Source organism: Ciona intestinalis, chromosome 2 (genome assembly GCF_000224145.3).
Source record: "Ciona intestinalis chromosome 2, KH, whole genome shotgun sequence".
Lineage (NCBI taxonomy): Eukaryota > Metazoa > Chordata > Ascidiacea > Phlebobranchia > Cionidae > Ciona > Ciona intestinalis.
In genome coordinates, this window is record NC_020167.2 from 7570336 (window position 1) to 7590124 (window position 19789).

The following is a 19789-nucleotide window of genomic DNA, read 5'->3' on the forward strand; positions in this document are numbered from 1 at the left end:
ATACATGGTAACTCGTAAGCTGGCACGATGTGTTAAACCCGTGTGATAACGACTGTCGTTTTCCAGCCACGCGAGGATAAAGTAAGTTACATTCATTCATTTATTCATTCATAAATCAGTAAGATCACGCAGCGTGGCAGGGCATGGGTCCTAGAATATAGGTCAAGATTGACCCATTACTCCACGAACGCTGTGTTTTAAAATGACATCAAATATTCACCGATTCTTGTTCACATCTTATTATTTTCCCACCTTTGCAGAGAAAACGAAGATGAAGGTCGATTACCCTGGTTGGGCCATCGGGTTTATAATTTGTTTAATCTTCTGCAGCATCATCTGGATTCCTATCATAGCTTTCCTGAGGTGGAGAGGTAAGGTTAACTTATATTTTCGAGTTAATAACAATAGCGGGCGGCTCCTATATGACTTGGTTAATGAAGCCTTTACTGATGTTGGTGCAACTGTCGTGCTTTTCCCATACTTTTATTCATAGCGTGTTTTACCAACTGCTGTTTTGCTGTTGATTCCCTTAACTTCGTTCAATACAAGTAAAAAAAACTTTCAATCTGGTATATTTTACGAACTGGAAATTAAAATGAAAACACAAAATATAATAAAATTTTAACTTAGCTTCTAGTTTCAATTAATTCCTGGGGTGTAACATTATTGGTAAAAATTATAAACTGGAAATTAAAATGAATAAAACATAAATAAAACATTTTTTTTCATACAGGTTACCTCAGTTACACAAGCGTTGACTCCGCGTCAAAGAAGGGACCGACGAATTCTTACGTAGCGTAACGTGACGTCATTAACGTGTGACGTAACCATCAGGTACCCGTCCATGGCCCCGGTTCGAATCGACGGGCGAACCGAAATCAAGGTCAAATTTCGGTTGGTTTTGAAACCTGGACAAAAAAACTTTGTGCATAAAATTATCTGTTTTCGTGGCCCGTAATTCGCCACAAAGAACAAGTATATTCAAAGGGGTAATATTTTTAGAAAATAACAGCCTGCAAAATCATTTTCCAAAGTATTTAGACGTTATACGCGTCGGATAGTAGAGTGGGGAAGACGGGACACCTTTTCATACTATTCTCGTCCAATTTGGTAGTAAACAAACAACATTCAAAGAATTATAAAACCGTATCCTCATGACTCCCATAGACCGCTGTTAAAATTGTTCAAAACACGATCAGGATATTTGGATATTATATGCTAAATGTGAACCATCTTACCCCACAGTACTGTATTACCTTTCATGCTGCGTTTTAAAATCTCTTTGTTTTTTTTATTGTTTCCTAGGTGATATAGTCACTATTATGCTGTCATTTAGAAGTTGAAATTCTGCTTTTGTTTCGAATTTGTGACCTCACTGCTTATGGCATGAATCAGTAGCACTTATCAAATGACGTAACGTAAGTGCTGCTTGTGACGTCATAATTCCGAAACTTAGCTCGTAGGAAATATCCGTTTTCTTCAAAGAATATCGATTGCAATTTTACCGATTTTTTATCACTATTTATTTTCATTGTACTTTTGGATTGTGTTGTAGCGCTAGCGGTGCAGACTAATATGGAAAATGTAGTTTTCTTGTATATTGTTAACGGTTAACTTCCTGTGTTGCTACATTGCTGCTTCGTAAGACCAATGTAAATAAATAGAATAAGTTTCAAACGCGCTTTCGTGGTTTCTAGAAATGTTTTAATACACTTTAATGTTAGTCGTTTAACGAGGTCGTTATAGTAAAAATACAGACAGAAAGTCGATAGCGCTGGCTGAATTAAATAAAACATAGGCCTGTAACAGAAAAGGGATCGTATAGATACCTTAATTACCATTTTATTGTAGAGCCGATTAGTTTAAAGGTTATAGCATTGCTGTCTTGACCGAATTCCAAATCCAGTGGAGCTCTTTGTCTTTGTATGTGGGCATTGTGGGATCAGAAACTTATGTCAGAGTTGGCTGGTTTTTCGTAGAATATTGGTCCCTTATAATTTATGGTACGAATCAAAAGTGTTAGGTTATTATAAACTAAAATTGATATACGTATTTGCAAAAAACTTACGGGGTAGCAATTTTTCCGAACTCGCTTCCTTTTGTATATGATATCTACTGTGAAGTTTGATAAAACGGATGACATCTTCTATATTATTGCCGTTCAATATAACACAGACGTGTAATTTCGTCTCATCTGTTCTAGGAAAGTGTGTCTGCTGAATCAGCTGATCGGCATTTAGTTTATTTGTTTGGTTCCCTTTTCTGATATTAAAAAACCTTTAGTATTAATACTGGTTAAAACAGAACGGTAAAGTTATTGTGAAATAGTAGTGACTAATATGTGGGCAATGCTGTGGCACTAGTGAAGAATCCTCCAGTACGTTACAGATTACTAGATTAGGCTGGTGCAAAGTGTAAGACGTTATATTGGTTAGGGGTTATTGGTTTTAAGGGTTACTATTTGGTTGTTTTGTTACGTTTAGCAATTTTTTTTCTTTTTTAGTCTCTGGTTTTTTTCTATAGGCAAGGGGGGGAGGATTCCTCACTTAGCGTAGGAAAAGAATTATTCACTAAAACCAGTTCTTATTTTTTATCATTATCCAAGGCAAATCATTTTCATTTTTCTTACAGCTAAAAGTTGATAAGTTGTATTCGGTGTTACCTTGGCTGAGAAGCCAGCATCAGCGTGATGGACGATGACGAGGATATTTGCCGTGTTTGTAGATCTACAGCGTTTCCCGACCGACCCCTCTTCCACCCTTGTATTTGTACAGGAAGCATAAGACACATACACCAAGACTGTTTGCTACAATGGCTGCGGCACAGTAGGAAGGAATATTGCGAACTGTGCAAACATAAATACACCTTTAAACCGATCTATAGCCCAGACATGCCCAATCGTCTCCCAGTTAGAGATTTATTGAAAGGTTTTGCAAGAAGTATAACATCTGCAGTTAAATGTTGGGTGCATTATACATTAGTTGCAATCGCATGGCTGGGTGTGGTTCCACTTACAGCTTCCCGTATCTACAACTGTATATTTGCTGGCTCTGTTAAAGTTCTTCTTTCACTGCCAATGGATATGTTATCGACCAAAAACATCACTGCAGATATTCTACACGGGTGTGTCGTGGTTGCCTGCACGGTGAGCGCGTTTGTTTGCCTCGTGTGGCTGAGGGTACAAATAATGAACGGCGACATGCCTCAATGGTTGATGCAGCGACAAGAAGAAGTTGAAGTCATCGAACCACAGCCGCACAACAATGATAGGGAACAAGAAGTAAATGAACCGGAAGCAAACGACGGGGAAGTTATCGTCAACAACAACAATGTCGACGAGGTTAACGTTCCAAACCCTGAGATCATACATGAGGAACCGATAGCTGATGAGGTTCAAGAAAATAATGACGCCGATAATATCAATTGGGACGCAATAAACTGGGATAGAGCAGCAGACGAGCCAACATGGGAGAGGTTTCTCGGTCTCGATGGTTCGTTACTTTTCTTAGAGCATGTGTTCTGGGTTGTAGCCTTGAACACACTGTTTATCTTAGTGTTTGCGTTCTGTCCTTACCATTTAGGACATTTTATCTTGCTCAGTGTGGATCTGAATACATATGTGGTTGCCACACGATTTGAAGGGGTGTTGACAACATTATGTGGGTATGTTATAGTTGCTGCTGGGTTTCTATTAGCACATGCAGCTTTACAAATCACAAAGTTACAATGGCCAGGCCGTGTTTTCGGGTTCTGCTATATCATACTAAAAGTTGGACTTCTGGTATTAGTTGAAATTGGAGCCTTTCCATTGGTTTGTGGCTTATGGTTGGATATATGTACACTGGATTTGTTTGATGCTACAATATCAATACGCAGGGACGGCTACCTTGCTTCCCCAGGAACCTGCATATTTGTTCACTGGCTAGTGGGCATGGTGTTCGTGTTCTACTTTGCAACTTTCCTGATGTTGCTACGAGAAGTTTTGCGACCGGGAGCTCTTTGGTTCTTGCGCAACTTAAACGACCCGGACTTTAACCCGATCCATGAAATGATTCACCTTCCAATTTACCGTCACTGCAGGAGATTCCTTCTCTCTGTCATCATATTTGGCATCACTATTGTTATCATAGCATGGTTTCCCGTCAAACTGATCGGTTACTGCATCCCCAACTTTTTACCTTACAACGGCTCAGCCCAATACACTTCTCCAGTTGGGGAGTTTCCCTTGCAGCTGCTCGTGCTGCAGTTTGTGCTACCAGGTTTGCTGGAGCAAGGACATACAAGGATCTGGTTGAAAGGAACAATCAAGTTATGGTCAAAAGTCGTTGGAGGAATGCTGGGCGTCAAATCATATCTACTCGGTGATGATGAGCAAAGAGTTATACTTGTTCCTGATGATAATAATAACAACGAACCAGCTGAGAACGCGGGTATTCCACCACTTCATGCTCAACATGGAGTAGCTAATGAATGGAACATGACGCAGCCGTACACAGCGCCTAACATGTTCACTGCTCGACTTATTCTTCTTCTCTGCAGCGTTTCGATATCCTTGACGTTAGTTTCAGCAATGGTGTTGTACGTACCGGTCACCGTTGGTCGGTTTGTGTTTAACCGATTGTTTGGTGTGCATGGGATCATAACAGCAACTGGAGACAAAGACATGGTGATGCACGAGTTATACACAGTTGCTATTGGCCTCTATATGTGTTGGTTGGCTGTACGAGTTTGCTTTCTTCTTTCAACGTGGGCACCTCGTCAATGGAGCGCTGTTCGTAGCAAGGTTGTTGATGTGATTTCTACGGGAGTTAAAGCCATTATTTTGTCCGTCTTTATTTGTGGGTTAATACCTCTTATGATGGGGGTTCTATTTGACTTAGTGGTGATAATTCCTCTAAGAGTCCCTGCACACCAGACACCTGTTATATTCTTATGGCAGGACTGGGCACTGGGCGTTCTGCTCTTCAAACTAGTTACAGCTTGTCTAATATTCGGTCCTGACAACACGATTAAAACCGCTATTGAAGAAGCTTACAACCAAGGTTTGCAGAGGATGTCTTTGAAAACAACACTGACAGACACAGTTTTCCCAGTGATAAAAACTCTAGCTCTGTGTTTAACAATCCCGTATGTAACTGGGCACATTATCCCGGTAATCTTCAGCACAAATGAAACCCTGACAGCATTTTTCTACTGGAGGACATACCCGTTAATGATCTCATGTGCTTCATTCATATGCTTCTGCATATTTGAAATTAAACAGTTTCAACGTTTATGCGACCGGATTAAAAATGAGCGCTACTTAATTGGAAAGCGACTAATTGACTACGAACCAGCGGAGCGTCGCACTTAACTATTGTCCTTTATTAAATGGTGCGAAAAGAAAAAAAATATTTAGAAAAAAACGCCATTTTTTTATTGCGATCGCAGTAAAAAAGCCACCATTCTGTTATAATGAATATCAAATGGTTTAAAATTCAATTCATTTCACTGTGTGGTACTTCGTACATGTATATATAACTGTTGTATATTTGCATAAGCAAGATGTAGACCTGTACATAGTGTCCAGAGATTGCTGCAATAATTGTAAAATATTTCATGTGTTTTTCTTAACTTGTTGTGTGTGTGGTTTGGAATTGAAATGAACGTAATTAAGTTTTTAAAATAAAGAACTGCTTAAGTTGTGTTGGAAACAGATTCTTTTACATTAAAAAGACGAAATATATATGTATATATTCCATATTCATCAGCTGTACCACCATACTTGGTAAACTGATACGAAAAAAGCATTTAAACTGATACGAAAAAAGCATTTATAAAGGTTCATACACTTCCTCAACTTTTAAATATTAAACAGGTTTTTTAAGTTAAAACAAACAAAAAATAGATTCTATTATTTCGCTTTACCAAAAACATATTTTTTAAAATTAAAAAGGCCAAAAAATATATTTCATAATAATTAGCTTCAGCACCATTAAAAAATGCAGTTTAATACGGCAGCTTTACCACCAGACTTAACTAACTGATGCAAAAAGAGCATTTCGAAATGTTCAAACACTTCATATCTGTAAAACAACCAAGTCCCCAAAATCGTGCGGTTTTCTCTTTTATTTAATGATAAAATTCCGGGTTTGGCCGGGAATATAAAATGTAAAATACAGAAGCTGTCAAACTTATTGAATGTTGATACCAGTTTTTGGTTTCATAAAAAAACAACGCAATTGGCTAAAAAGTGCAGAAAAATCAGTTCAAAATAATTTTTCGAAAAAAATTTCCATTTTTTGATCAATATGTTTTTGGGTAGCTGCAACTAAAAACTTATGTCTTTCCACAATTGAAATAAATACTTGAAGACTGTATCTGTCATGATATAACTCAACACATTGTTAAGATCATCTGTACAGTCGACAGAAGTCGCGTAGATGGTAGCTAACTATCTTCCATTCAGTAGCTCTGTGGGACAATTTAAAAAAATTGAATATTTTGGGTTTCGTTTAAAAAGATAATGAAGTATTCAAAATATTAGTTTCGTTTAAGATTTTCACAATAATGTACAGTTGCTCTGTATGTAAAAAAGTAAGAATTCAAACAAAAAAAATTAATATTTTAAGTCTTGTTTAAAAAAGATAAAAAAAGTTTTCACAATCACAATATTTGTTTCGTTTAAGAATTTCGCAATAATCTAATCTGTATGTAAAAAAGTGAGAATTCAAGCATTTAAATTTAAACTGTTTTCATATTTTAAGTTGTTTTTCAAAAGATAAAAAAAATTAGGTTTTTGTTCGATTTTAGCAGAACTAGTCTACAATTTACAAAACACAGAAATATATTTTTTACTGTTATCAGAATAGGTTTTAATAAAAACGATAGCTTTATCCACAATACTAGATTTCACTATATAAGTACCTACCCTACTAGCCACAAATATTGGAAAAAAACCTAATAATAGTTTAGTAATAACCACTATTACAAACTTACACTGTAACTTCTGCATGGAATTGTAATGTTTGTTCCGGGGTTGCTGTTGCAAGTGTTGCTTCAGTGGGTAAGTTCTTCAAAGCTGACATGAACCACGTGGAAAACGCCTGAAACAAATTAATCACAAATTTCAATGCATTCTATTCTATGTGGGTGCCATGGGTTCTAGGATTTAGGCCCGAATTGACCCATTACCTTAACCACAATAGTACATATTGGATGTACCAAGTATTTAAATTCACCTTGCAAAGGTTGTTCAGAGTACAGACAAGTAAACGTGCATAGGTTAGCATGTCTGGCTGTTGAATTAGAGACAAGTAAATGTAACAGCCAGATTCACCTGCCTGGCTGTTCCAAGTATCAATTCCACTCCCTATCAAGCCACACCAACTGTTACCTGTCTGTTACGTTCAATAATTGCCCACCAAAGTTCCGCCACATCAGGATACATATAAGTAGGTATGTGGAACAAACATGCTTGTAACGATTGCTCCACAATTTGTCCACCATAACTTTCAATGACTTGTTCAATGATATGCTGCCCACCCTCGCCACTGGCCTGTCAAATAAATTTGTGAAATTGACACAAAATTGTATAAACCGTAAACTCTGCTTTAGCGGCAGGACACGCGCCCACAATGATAGCAGCGCCAAGCCTCGAAACTAGTAAACTCTTGGCTGAAGGCAGAGGCGCTAACCACTTTGGCCGCCCACAAACTTTATGATACAGTATGATATAGTGGGGGGGGAGATTTATGATACAGTATGGACAGCTTTTAATTCTATTTATTCATCTTATTTGGTAGTAAGCAAAAAAAAAATTACAGAATTATGATACCGTATTCTTACGAAGACACTAAACTAGAGAATACTGTTATCAGCGGGGCTTGAATCTAGGACCTTCTGGTTACAAGAATATAAACACTTACTACTAAAGTAATTTTAAACTTTAAAATTTTATTTATACCCAAAAAAAATTAAAATTTTAATACAAACACCCACAATTGATTCGAATTTTAGCCATTATTTCGAAACTCACCGTGTTTGATATTTTGCATTCCATTACATTACGTAAGAACTTAGTGACCGATGCGTTTGCGTCACGATGTTCGTGTTTCAGACCCACGAGGGCGCAATTGAGCAACGCTGGGCAAGCGGGGTGGCTGAGAAAGTGAGCCGGACATTTCTCTAAAAATCTGAAGAAAAAAATAAAACATTCAAGGTGTAAGAATAGGTTTTGTACATTTTAAAAAGTTTGCAGAAAAGGTAAACTTTAGTGAAATGGTTTTATATTGCTCGCCATTGTGTACCAAATACAAATTTACTAAGAAACTTAAGTTCTGGCAAATCAATTTTTTTAATTAAAAAACATGAAATACTTAACATTATATGTGTATGACCAGCCTTTTTGTAATCCAAATAATTTGTTAAAAATTCAAATTTCACAAGATCAAAAACCAGCAATAAACGAAACCATAGTTTTCACACAAAAAAACAAAATGTAAATTATTTTATAATATTTCTACCGTGAGCACAATCGGAACATATCATCCACTGTATCGGGGTGTTCCGATAATCCGTCTTTTTCATTAAGCATTTTAAACGTGGGTTCGGCAAATGATCCAAGCATGGTGGAGAGCGAAGTGTCTATTCCGTATTCATCAACCTTGAGACAAAGTAACATACTTGGTAACTAGTAAGCGAGGTGTATGAACACTGTGTTATAACGACTGTTGTTGCCCCGCCATGCGAGGATAAACAAGTTACATACTTGATAACTCGTAAGCTGGCACAAGGTGTATGAACACATCTGTTACAAAGACTGTTGTTTTCCGGCCACGCGAGGATAAAGTATAATCATTTATCATCCATAATGTGTAACTTAATCACAAACAAAGAAGAAATCATTAAGTCTATACTTAATCACAAACAAAGAAGAAATCATTAAGTATAAAATAAAAAGGTCATGATAAAATGAAGTAACAACAGTGTACAATGCATTACATTGTATGTGGAATGTGGGTCCCGCAGCGTGCCACGCCATGGGTCTTAGGATTTAGGCCAGTATTGACCCATTACCAGCATTATATGCACATTCTATTCTGTATGGGTGAGGTCATACAGTGAGGTACACCATGGGGCCTGGGATTTAGACCAGAGTTGACCCATTACCTCAAACCCAGTTAACTTTAACACATTTAACAGGAAATCAATTATAATATAGATATAGAGTGGGTGATGGAAGATGATACACCTTTTTATTCTATTTTCTCGCCCTCTTCGGTAGTAAACAAAGAACATTCAGAAAATTATAAAACCATATCTTTACGACTCCCATAGACCATTGTTAATTGTTTTAAACACAATCTCCATATTTGAACATTGTGCTAAAGGTGTTCCATTTTCCCCCACCCCACCCTCATATATATTAATAAGCTTCTTACCAGCACACTACCAAGGTATAAGAAACAGCTGTGAGGATCAGTAAGGTAGGTATGAGTTATAGTTTCCGATATAAGATTAAGCATTGTTGATTGGATGCTACGACCAGCACTTCGTACAGCAAACCTCACACATCTGGGAAATATTAAACTACATTAAAAAAGGGTGGTGAATTAGACTTTACACTGTAGCTCTAATGTTAAAACCTCACTTAAAGGGGGTACCAACGTAAAATGAATTTTGTGTATGAATAGAAATACTTAAAGGAGATCTAAAAGTACCATCAAAGTTTCAAAAAACTTATGAGAAAAATAAGTTTATGAAATATATCATAAATAATGCCGAAATAAACAAAAATTTGGTCATGCGAAGCAAAACAAGTGTTACCTCATAGGCAGAACAAGGTGTATGAAACAGAACACCCGTGTTTTAACGACTTTAATTTCTCCCCCCACTAAGGTAATTCATTAAGATTATGGAAACTTTCAATAGTTTCATTGTAAAAAATAGGCAATTAAACAAGCATTCTATTCTATGTGGCCAGGTACTTGTATGGGACCTGGAATTGGACCAAAACCTAGAAATCCTATTTAAGGTAATCAGAAATGGTATACTCGGCTACCGACTAAACTAGTCTCAAACAACCACCCCACCTGCACCATCTTTCCACAATCCGGTTTTCCGATTTAATTTTTTCTAAAACCGACTTTAGCACCGGCCACATCTGTGAATGTATGTCGGTAAGAATAAGTAAATGTTTGAATAAAAAACAGGAAGAAGCAAATTTGCAAAAAAAGTACCATAGATTATTTTAGGTTTTTTTGCAGAGACTGATGATGCAATTTAGGCGAAATATATCTTTAACAATTGGTTGGGCTTGATTTTTGAATGATACGTTTTTGTATTATCGGATCCTTAAAGCAGCAAATATACTGTTTTATTTAGAATAAAAAGAAGAAAGAAATGAACTGTTTGTGGGTAAGAATAAGAAAATATTTAAAATAAAAAACAGAATAAGTGAATTTACTATTTTAGCCTCACCTGTTCAATGGCCTCCTTACAAGGGTGAACTGAACCATTCTGTGAAGTTACGTTCACGTTTCGAAATATTGTGGCAAGTCTGTCCAGCCAGATGGTTGGGTCTTTTGTCTGGCCTGCCAAATTGAATATAAATAAAACTTAGATATTCGATTGAAGTAAAATGGCTCTCTCGTTGTTAACTGTTTGTTTTTTATTAAAAGTGTAGTTATTTTTTTATAATATGTGATAGAACCAACATAAAATATAAGCCATTATGCAAGCTTAACTTGCTCAGGAAATATTTAAACAATAATGGAATAAATGTATTTCTTTATTTTGTGAAGCAATGCTACAAAAACTCTTTTCGCCCATTTCTGCAATTATGTTCTTTTTTTTATAGCTATACAATTCTGTTATTTTAATTTATATTTATACATATATTTTTTGTTATTATGTTTCATCTATTTTATTTGTGAAAACAAAACCACCTGAGTTATTGGAGTCAGTTATTTGTTGACCTAACACGACGACTTGCATCGAACATAGATGAGTGATGGCTTCCTTTATTTGCTGGGTTGGCAGGTGGCGCAGTACAGTTACAACCCCTGCGGTAAAAAAAAACACTTTTAGCGAATAATTTAAAAGATTTGATTTTTAGGAGTTTTTAACCTAAACATATTCACCCCAATGATATTTAATATACCCCGAAAACCTTAATAAAATCAAAATAAAAGACCAATTGTTGAAATAAAGTTACTTTTACATACCAGAAGAAAATATCACTGAAAACTGATTCTATATTATGTAAACAAAATTCTTGTATTACCTTTAAGAAGACCTAACGTGGCATCTGCGGAAACTTTTAGTTCATCTGATACCTGAAATAATTTAGAAACATAAACTTATAAAGAGTTATCTAAAAAACACAGGATTAAACAGAGCATAAAAAATATAAAAACCTGAAATAATTTATTAACATAAACTTATAAAGAGTTATCTAAAAAACACAGGATTAAACAGAGCATAAAAAAAAACATAAAAAAACTTTTCGAAAAAAGGCTAAAAAAATCTGTCACGTTATGTTTTTCATTGGTAACCCCTTTGGCAAAATTACATAGGATTATAGATAAGAACACCTGCATAAGTTTTACTACCAAAGGGTAAAATGGAACACCTTTAGCACTGTTTTATATTTTTTTGTATGTTCTGTATTTACCAAACGGGACGCGAAAATAGAATGAAAAAGTGTCCCATCTTCCCCACCCTAACATATATATCAATACCTGCATAAGTTGCAGTAAGGCAGGGTAATGTTGCGCCATTTGTTGGCAACAAACTTCACATAAATATTGCAACGCTGTGGCTGCTACGGACGCAAGCTCCTGGCACTGGAGGGCAGTAGTGAGGAATTGTAACGTATGATCTGAAAGTAAATATTACTGGGTTTGTTATAATGGCACATCTTAATAGACGCTAAAGGCATTTGCTCCAACCCAGTGGTTACTAATGGATTGTCTAAATTATCAACCATTTCCGAAAACAGTCTAAATTATCAACCATTCAGGAAATCACCCACAAAGTTACATACGTGGTTACTTATTACTAGGCTCAAGGTGTATGAAACAGAACTTTCTTACCAAGAAAATCCGGATGTTTTTCTATCCAAGCTGAAAGTTCACCAACCAACTGTACACTTGTGTGCCGAACTGCTATGTGCGTTTCACTCGGGAGTGATAATATTGCTTGTAGGACTTGAGGAACGACGCTGCCTTCACTCCTGGTGGTGGGTAAGCAATGATATTATTGTTTCCTACTTAACATTGTTTTTTTTGCTTTTTAAGTGTTATTTTACCCTAATAAAGACGACTTAGATAGGAAGTTGAAACATGGGTCAGTCAATAATTTTGCCAGAAAAGCTAAAATACAAATATGGCGTTGAAATATATATTGCTGTTGCGAGGGATATTATACTTGTATTTTGATTCTGCCAGCAATAATTGTGGTCGTCTTATTTAAGTTGTCTTTATTAAAATGACACTCAAGTTTAGGTTCTTGCCAGATGATCAAAAATACAAGCGCATACCAAAAATATTTGGATGTCATTGCCCACCACAAAAGGATAAAAAAGTAAAATTAATAGCATTTAGAATCTTAAGTTTAAGTCTTTTCTGGAAGATCAAAAGTATAACTACATACTAATCATATTTAACAAAAAAAAAATATTCTAGTTCTTGCGACAAGTATTTTGATGATTGATGTTTTAACGTCCATTCAGTCTAATTTCACTCTAATGAAGATGACCTAAATAGGACGTTAAACATCAGAGCCAAAATACAAGTAAAACAGACTGACGTTTTGACATGTTTAGCGATGGACGACATGATGAATAACGTTGCTTCAGTTACGTCCCATGTGCTAGGTGGCGACGTGGAGCTCAACATAGAAAACAAATGAATAAAACACTCGGTGGGGCCGACAAGAAACACGACGTCGCGGACGAGTTCGGCAACACGTGATCGGAAGTCGCTGAAGTCGTTGTTTTCATCTAAAACTTTATCCTGGGGAATATATATGAATGAATGTAACTTGCTTTATCCTTGCGTGCCGGAAAACCACAGTCGTTATTACACAGGTGTTCAGTTTTATACACCTTATGTCAGCTAATAAGTAATGTATGTTACTTTGTGGGTGATTATACATATAATTTTAACAGATATATATTATGTGTAAAAAGGGTTACACAAACAAGTGGTTAGTCATTGTGGCAAAAGGAGCTGTCCAAAAAATTTAAATTCAAAATTTGCGTGCTAGCACCCATGGCATGCCAAGCTGCGGGACCTAAACCTAAACCACATAGAACAGAAGTGAATTTTTCTGTAACTTAGTTGCAAAATTGTAGCAAAATTGTGCAGAACTTTCTTTCCCATCTGGAACTTAACGTATACTACCACACAAAACAGTGAATCCCACAGAAAATTAAACAAGTGAATTTTTTTCTGTTACTTACATTATCTGGTTCCATCTGACAATGCCTAACAAGCGAACATATGAGGCGTTCAATGTAAGGACCAAATACTTGTCGAACAATATCTTCGTTACTTGAATATAACATCTCAGATAAACGATACCAAAAATTGAAGGTGATTTCTGCAACCTGTATGGTTTATACCTTAACTAAGTACATATTTATAACACAATGTATATACATATAGTTATTCTTAGAAATCTTAGCCGCAATATTCTAATACAAAATGCTTGTACCATAACTGGAATGTGGTTTCTGCAACCTGTAGTATGTGCACTGTAGTTTTGTTATAAAATAATGCATGTACATATATTGTTATATGTGTGTATATACTGTAGTTTTGTATGTGTACTGTAAGATTGTGGAGGCCTGCCACGTTGTGTGAGCGCCGACGCGTACGCGAGTGCCTTTTTCCCACGTTTGGTTTATCTACCAGATAAATACCGCGTATGGTGTTCATTCGCACTTTTAGTTTACCGCTCGCAACACAACGTTCTGCAACCGCTACAAGATAATGCATTTACTACATACATAGTTATCGTTAGCTGAAATATTTTGATATAAAATGCATGTACCTTAATTTCAATGGCATTTCTTAAACCTGCAATAATGTCTATTATTTATAGCTGAGAAATTTGTTATAAAATATTGCAGGGGCACACCCAGGGGGTGAGGGAACACCATTCCCCCTTTCAAAAAATTACAAAAATAAATTTAAAAGTAAGTAGCCTAATATGGTAATACCCGCTTTTTTTTTTCTAGCTGCGGCATTGCATGCACATATACATTTTATAATTTTGTGTCCCACACATGATTTTTTTTGTAATATCAGGCCCAACATTTGAACTACAATGTAAATAAAAGTAAAAAAATTTGGACTACAATATAAAAGTACAATATAAGAGAAAAAGTTTAAAAAATATTTAAATTTTACAAATATAGGTCATACCTCATACTGGCAGTGTCCGTTGCACAATAGCAAAAGGTCAAGGGTCACAAGGTCGCCCAGCCCGTCACCCGGCATATTAACGAGCATTTCCAATAACGACTCAGCAAGTTCGGTGAACACTCGACACAAATTTAAACATCTGACGATGAAAGTATTTTTTTTTTTTTTTGCAACAACTTAGTAAAAATGTTATACTGATTTAGTTGGACAAATAAAAAAGTTAAAAATCCTGTTATTGTAAATCGATGTGGCGCATAGTGTATGCACCATCTATTTATTATTTTAAGAATTTTAAGATTTTTTTAGAACCAAATCTCTCCGCTTCTTTTTTATTTGTTTCGATGTGGCGGAACCTCAGTAACAGCTAAACTTTTTATAACCAGTCATTACTTGGCGGCTCGCGTCAGTAAAAATGCGGTTTCCAGAAAGTTACGTATCGCATGACGTCATAACCTAAAAGTAACTGCTGTCTTGCCACCCGGTTATCGTCTAAATGCTTAATGTTTCGACGCCAAGTTGGCGCTACATCCCATGCATTCTGTACCTTTTTTAAACAATTTGGTGTATTCTTTAAATAAATAGAATCTTATGCCTCACTTGTCTGTGTCTTCATGAGCAATAGCGCTGTGGTAAGCTTCTCGTAACGAGTGCGCGCCTTCAAATAAAAGTTGAACTAGATCGGAATTCTTCGTCACATCTTCTGTGGCATAGAGGGCAGCACACACACAGTCGCATGCTGATTCGTATAAAGAAGAAGACATGGATATGTCCTTCTGTAAAAGGGGGATAAAGCAAAAATTAAAAAAAAAAAATTAAATTTAAAAAATGTAGAAATAAAGTTTAATTACAAAAAATGAAAAAAAATATTAAAACCTGCATATTTAAATTTTAGACTTAAAAAAATATTTTACACAGTTTTAAGTAGACAGAATGAAAGTCCTTTATTGGAAGAAACCGTTCTTTAACAATTTTGAATTTTATAAACAGTTTTAAAAGAGTGTGGGAGATATGGAAGAAATTTATAAAAATGTAAAAAGATTGCTAGTTCTGTAAAAATCAAACATTTCTAACATACCAGAACACTGAAAGGAACTTCAAGTAGTTTGCTCCTAGCAACATGGTTGCCGGGTAAGACTCCAAGGTAAAACCAACTTGCCAAACATTTAAAAATCTTGGAGAGGAGTTTTTCATCAGAAACTGCTCCTGTAAAAAAATTATTTAATTTTGTTAAAAAAATTTAAAATTGGTAGTTGGACAGAAAAAAAATCATACAGTATTTTACCAAAACTAATGAGAAAATAAAGAGTTCGTTTACCTGTGTCTTTTTTTAAGATAAATAAGATAATGCTAACAAGCCACACCCATAGGCGCCTAAGCTTTGATTATCCAGGGTGGGCAAACTCATAGTTGCAAATATCAACTACTTATCATATTTATAAAATACGCAAATCGTTTGCGTTAGTTTACTTTATTATGGAACAATTAATAGGCAATGTACCAAATTCCAGGTTAGACATTTGCCTAGCCTGTCTGACCCCGTTAGGCGCCTGTACTCACACCAAAAAAGGTTTTAAGCCACCATTGGATCAAATGTCTTTTCTATATAAAAGAACGGAATCAAAATAGACAGAATCTACTACATTTATCATTTAGGTGTCTAATGTTTAACAACAATAGGTGTAACTGCAATTTAGGAAGGCCATCCCAAATTTTACTAAATTTAAAAACATTCTTTTTCCTGGGACCATCATTTAACAGAGCATTAAATTTGTAAACACATTAATTGAAAGAAAGTTTCTTTTCTATTTTTTAGCACAAGCAACTGTGACGCATGCGTCATTACTAACCTATGTAGGTTTTCAGTCACTTTAATAAAAAAGTCAATTAAAAACTTGCAGAACCAAATTTCATGCTTGAAAATTAGAAGCATATCATTTGAAAGAGTTATTTTTCCATTTAAACTAACAACACCAAACAAGAAACCTCTGCTATGCAACTAACCTATATACGTTTTAAGTAACTCCACGACCATTGGAGCAGAATCTTCCATTTGGTCGATTATTTCACTTCGACGGTTCGCGCCAAGTCTCAAAGACTTATTGTTCACCTGCGTGGGGATAAATAGAAAGGGGTATAAATTTGAATAAATGTAACTTATTTATCCCCGCGTGGTGGGAAAACGACAGTCATATTATAACATAGGTGTTCTGTTTCATACACCTTGTGCCCGCTATGAGTTATGTATCTTTATGTATCTGATTTATTCTCGCGTGGCGGGGCAACCACAGAGGGTATAACACGAATGTTCTGTTTCATACACCTTAGAATTTAATAGTACCAGTAATAGTATATATGAGTAAGTCAATTTATATTAAGTTCTTAAATACAGGTCGTTTCTCATTAAAGTAAAGGTAGGCAAGTCCAGCGCCGTGGTTCAATCATCTGCACTGAAACCAAAGTGTCCCCGGTTCAATGCTAGGCAGCGATACTAATACTGATCGGCGTATGTGTCCAATAACACGCGTCTGACTGCGATGCGGTGTCGTGGCACCGGTCGCAAGAAGGACTTTCATGAGCTTTCCGGGTGTTGGGGTAATGGGCCAAATCTGGCCTAAATGCCAGATCCTTGGCAAGGACCTCACCCATAAAGATGAAAAAAAAAAGGTAGGCAACAAGGGCTTTAATGGTAATGGATGTGAGATCTACTTTTCGATATGCAGTTACAAGATAGGTAAACGTAACAAGTAATCAAGTACCTCTTCAGGAAGAACTGTCAGTAGCTCCAGTAAATAGGACAATGAGGAATGATCTTTGCCGTATCTATAACAAAACACAACTTGCGATAAAATCTGGTGCTACGAAAACTTAACACTGGTTGGACTTGATTTTTGTCTGTTACGCTTTTGATGCATCAGCAGAACCTTGCTGCGTTTATTTACACAAGAACCGTTCAACTCTATGAGCACTAGATCTGGTTCGCAGAATTTATTATGTTAAAGCTTTCTTTTATTGGTAATGATTGGGATTTAGCCAGTTTAGTAAATGCCTCATAAAATTTGGGGGGTTGTTATGACATTTGTTGCAGATTTAGAGGTCCCTCGCTATTTAGATTTCATACAGTTTCCATCATAGGCACCAAACTTATAAAAACACAGGGGAGGCAGGGATAGTTAGACACCTAATCCTGTGAAACAAATCTCATTGTTTGTGATGTTTACTGATTAATGCAGAGCAGAAAATTCCAGGGTAGGCCTCCCTACCTTGCCACCCCAGGTTTAGTGGCTATAATGAGATTTCTATAACTTTATAGTTTTCTAAACTGATGTAACATTACTTACTTTTGCATGAAAGTAACGGCAGGCATCTTCCACGATGGCATCTGTAGTGCAAGGTCACTCACAGCAAGGCATAACTAGTAAGACAGTAATGAGTCAAAGAATGTTTAACTAAAAGTTGCATATGCAGTTTACTGACAAATGATAAAAGTTTTTATTTTTTAGTATTTTATTAATAAAAATTATTTAACTATAAAATTATTTATTTACCGTCATTTATATAAAAATTCACTAATTTCTAGTTTGAACCAAACGATTTTTGCCAAGGTCATTATAAAAATTCGATATATTCTACCTCAGTAGAGAAAATAGAAATTCCAATTTTCTACTAATAATTAAGGTGTATGTAAGTTCTGACCTGCGTGGTTAATATTGGTGACATGTTTGCCAGTTGTTCGATATGGTTAAGCAAAGATTCCTTCAATGATTCGTGAGTTTCTGCAGGGAGTTCTCGGAACGAAAACAAAATCTTAAAACAAAATGAAATTATTTACTCCTGTGAAACAAGCTTGCAGGATAAAATGTTTAAAGTAGAAAATATTGGGCATGAAGTTATTTTGTTTTATTCTACTCTATGCGGGCGAGGACCCGCAGCGTTGCACTCAATGGGTCCTAAGATTCAGGCAAAAATTGACCCATTGTCTCAAAACCTGGAGCGCTACCAGATGGTCCTCATCAGTTCTTGGAGGTTGCCACTTTAAATAAAATTATACGGACTGAAAGTTAAAAATTGCAGTAAGCTAAACAACAGATAACAGATCAAGTTTATTTTTTTCATTGAATACCGTAGCGAAGAATAAAGGTCAAACTAATCAAAACAATAAAGCGAAGGAATTATCAGAAATTTGACAACCATTTTAAATGTAGAAACTACTTCAGGAAAACTTTCAGGTAAAAACGTGCCTGCTAAACCTATAAAAAGCTATGTTTTGTAAATGTTAAAAAACAAAAATGAAGATCTTGCTTTGGTTCTCATAGTTTGAGCAGCAAAATAAGTCGATTCAACTTCATTCTTCAACTGAAGTAACTGATCAGCAGTTTCCCAAGCAAACACCTTGATTAAAGGTAAACAATTATATATATCATCTGTAACTTTGGTATGCTGGACCTTCTGGATAGCAGACTATTTAGATATATACACATACAAATACGACTAGTCGATGACAATAAGATAAAAGTGCACATAAAGTAGAAACATAAATTATGATGTTGCCTTTATTTATTTATTATTCAGAGAAGATTTATTTTACAAACTGGCGAAAATTGCATTGCAATTCACGTTAGAAAAATTATGCTTAATTTAAAGACCGTAGAATTATTGGCGTGACTGAATAAAATATAATAAACATAACCAAAGTTTGTAAACAAAATGCACATGCATTTCTTATACTCTGGCCGATTGGCACCTTTCATTAAAATCTTTTACAAAAGGTTATTATTAAAACACTTACAGATCGTTGAAATTCTCCCAACCATTTTGAGGCTTTTTCTTTATCAGCTGGGTTTGGGTTATGATAAAGGTTGTTTACAGCTTGAAGAACATTATTTGCGTTTTGAGATACAGACATTGTTGTTGTTTGTTTTACTTTGACATTGGTTTAAACCAGCATGTTAATTGTGGATCTGGATAAACAAATGAAACGATTACTGGTGCTAGTGAAGAATCTTCCGCCCCACCTTATTTGCCAACCACTAACCCCTAACTCCTATAACCATTAACCACTAACACTAACCTTCTAACAACCAACCACTAACACTTTCTATCTGCTATGTAAGGAAGATTCTTCACTAGTGCCCAATTACTACAGAGTTACTATAACACATTAACCTAAAATTTCAAATGCTATAGTACAGAAACCCCTTGCACGCTACAGATTAGGTTGGTGGAAAGTGTTAGAGGTTGATAGTTAGGGGGCAGGGGTTATATTGATGGCTGATGGGTATAGGGGTTAGAGGGTGATTGTCAAGTTAAGCAGTTAAGAAATAATGTTGGGGAAGGATGCTTCACAGCTTTATTTTAAAATATAGGTTATTAATATT

The 19789-nt window shown here is 35.7% G+C and overlaps 3 protein-coding genes across 4 annotated transcripts in view; 2 read left to right on the forward strand and 1 right to left on the reverse strand.

The window, feature by feature from the left end:
• Positions 1-1398, forward strand: part of LOC100180033 (sodium-dependent neutral amino acid transporter B(0)AT3-like) — a 22677-nt gene extending 21279 nt beyond the window's left edge. Inside the window, exons 13-14 of the mRNA XM_018817448.2 lie at positions 261-371; positions 734-1398. Coding sequence (XP_018672993.1) covers positions 261-371; positions 734-801 — 179 coding nt within the window. The 3' untranslated portion in view covers positions 802-1398. The remainder of the gene's footprint in view (positions 1-260; positions 372-733) is intronic.
• The window catches only part of LOC100181882 (transportin-3-like), a 27379-nt gene extending 8000 nt beyond the window's left edge, over positions 1-19379 (reverse strand). The window contains exons 1-23 of one of the 2 annotated variants that reach the window (XM_002119827.5): positions 19201-19379; positions 18714-18803; positions 18108-18218; positions 17753-17826; positions 17171-17234; positions 16416-16521; positions 15490-15617; positions 15012-15187; positions 14415-14553; positions 13448-13594; positions 12793-12998; positions 12078-12217; positions 11724-11863; positions 11267-11318; positions 10929-11045; positions 10462-10574; positions 10074-10144; positions 9423-9555; positions 8505-8644; positions 8018-8174; positions 7376-7537; positions 6979-7085; positions 6091-6453 (exon numbers count right to left, since the gene is read on the reverse strand). In XM_002119827.5, coding sequence (XP_002119863.1) covers positions 6393-6453; positions 6979-7085; positions 7376-7537; positions 8018-8174; positions 8505-8644; positions 9423-9555; positions 10074-10144; positions 10462-10574; positions 10929-11045; positions 11267-11318; positions 11724-11863; positions 12078-12217; positions 12793-12998; positions 13448-13594; positions 14415-14553; positions 15012-15187; positions 15490-15617; positions 16416-16521; positions 17171-17234; positions 17753-17826; positions 18108-18218; positions 18714-18803; positions 19201-19317 — 2751 coding nt within the window. In that variant the 5' untranslated portion in view covers positions 19318-19379 and the 3' untranslated portion in view covers positions 6091-6392. Of the gene's footprint in view, positions 1-6090; positions 6454-6978; positions 7086-7375; positions 7538-8017; positions 8175-8504; positions 8645-9422; positions 9556-10073; positions 10145-10461; positions 10575-10928; positions 11046-11266; positions 11319-11723; positions 11864-12077; positions 12218-12792; positions 12999-13447; positions 13595-14414; positions 14554-15011; positions 15188-15489; positions 15618-16415; positions 16522-17170; positions 17235-17752; positions 17827-18107; positions 18219-18713; positions 18804-19200 lie in introns of those variants that run through there. The other variant, XM_026840596.1, reaches the window with a different exon arrangement.
• LOC100184259 (E3 ubiquitin-protein ligase MARCH6) lies at positions 2611-5693 on the forward strand. Its single transcript, XM_026840597.1, has one exon. The coding sequence runs from the start codon at positions 2690-2692 to the stop codon at positions 5351-5353; it is 2664 nt and encodes an 887-aa protein (XP_026696398.1). The 5' UTR covers positions 2611-2689; the 3' UTR covers positions 5354-5693.
• Positions 19380-19789: the final 410 nt, after the last annotated feature.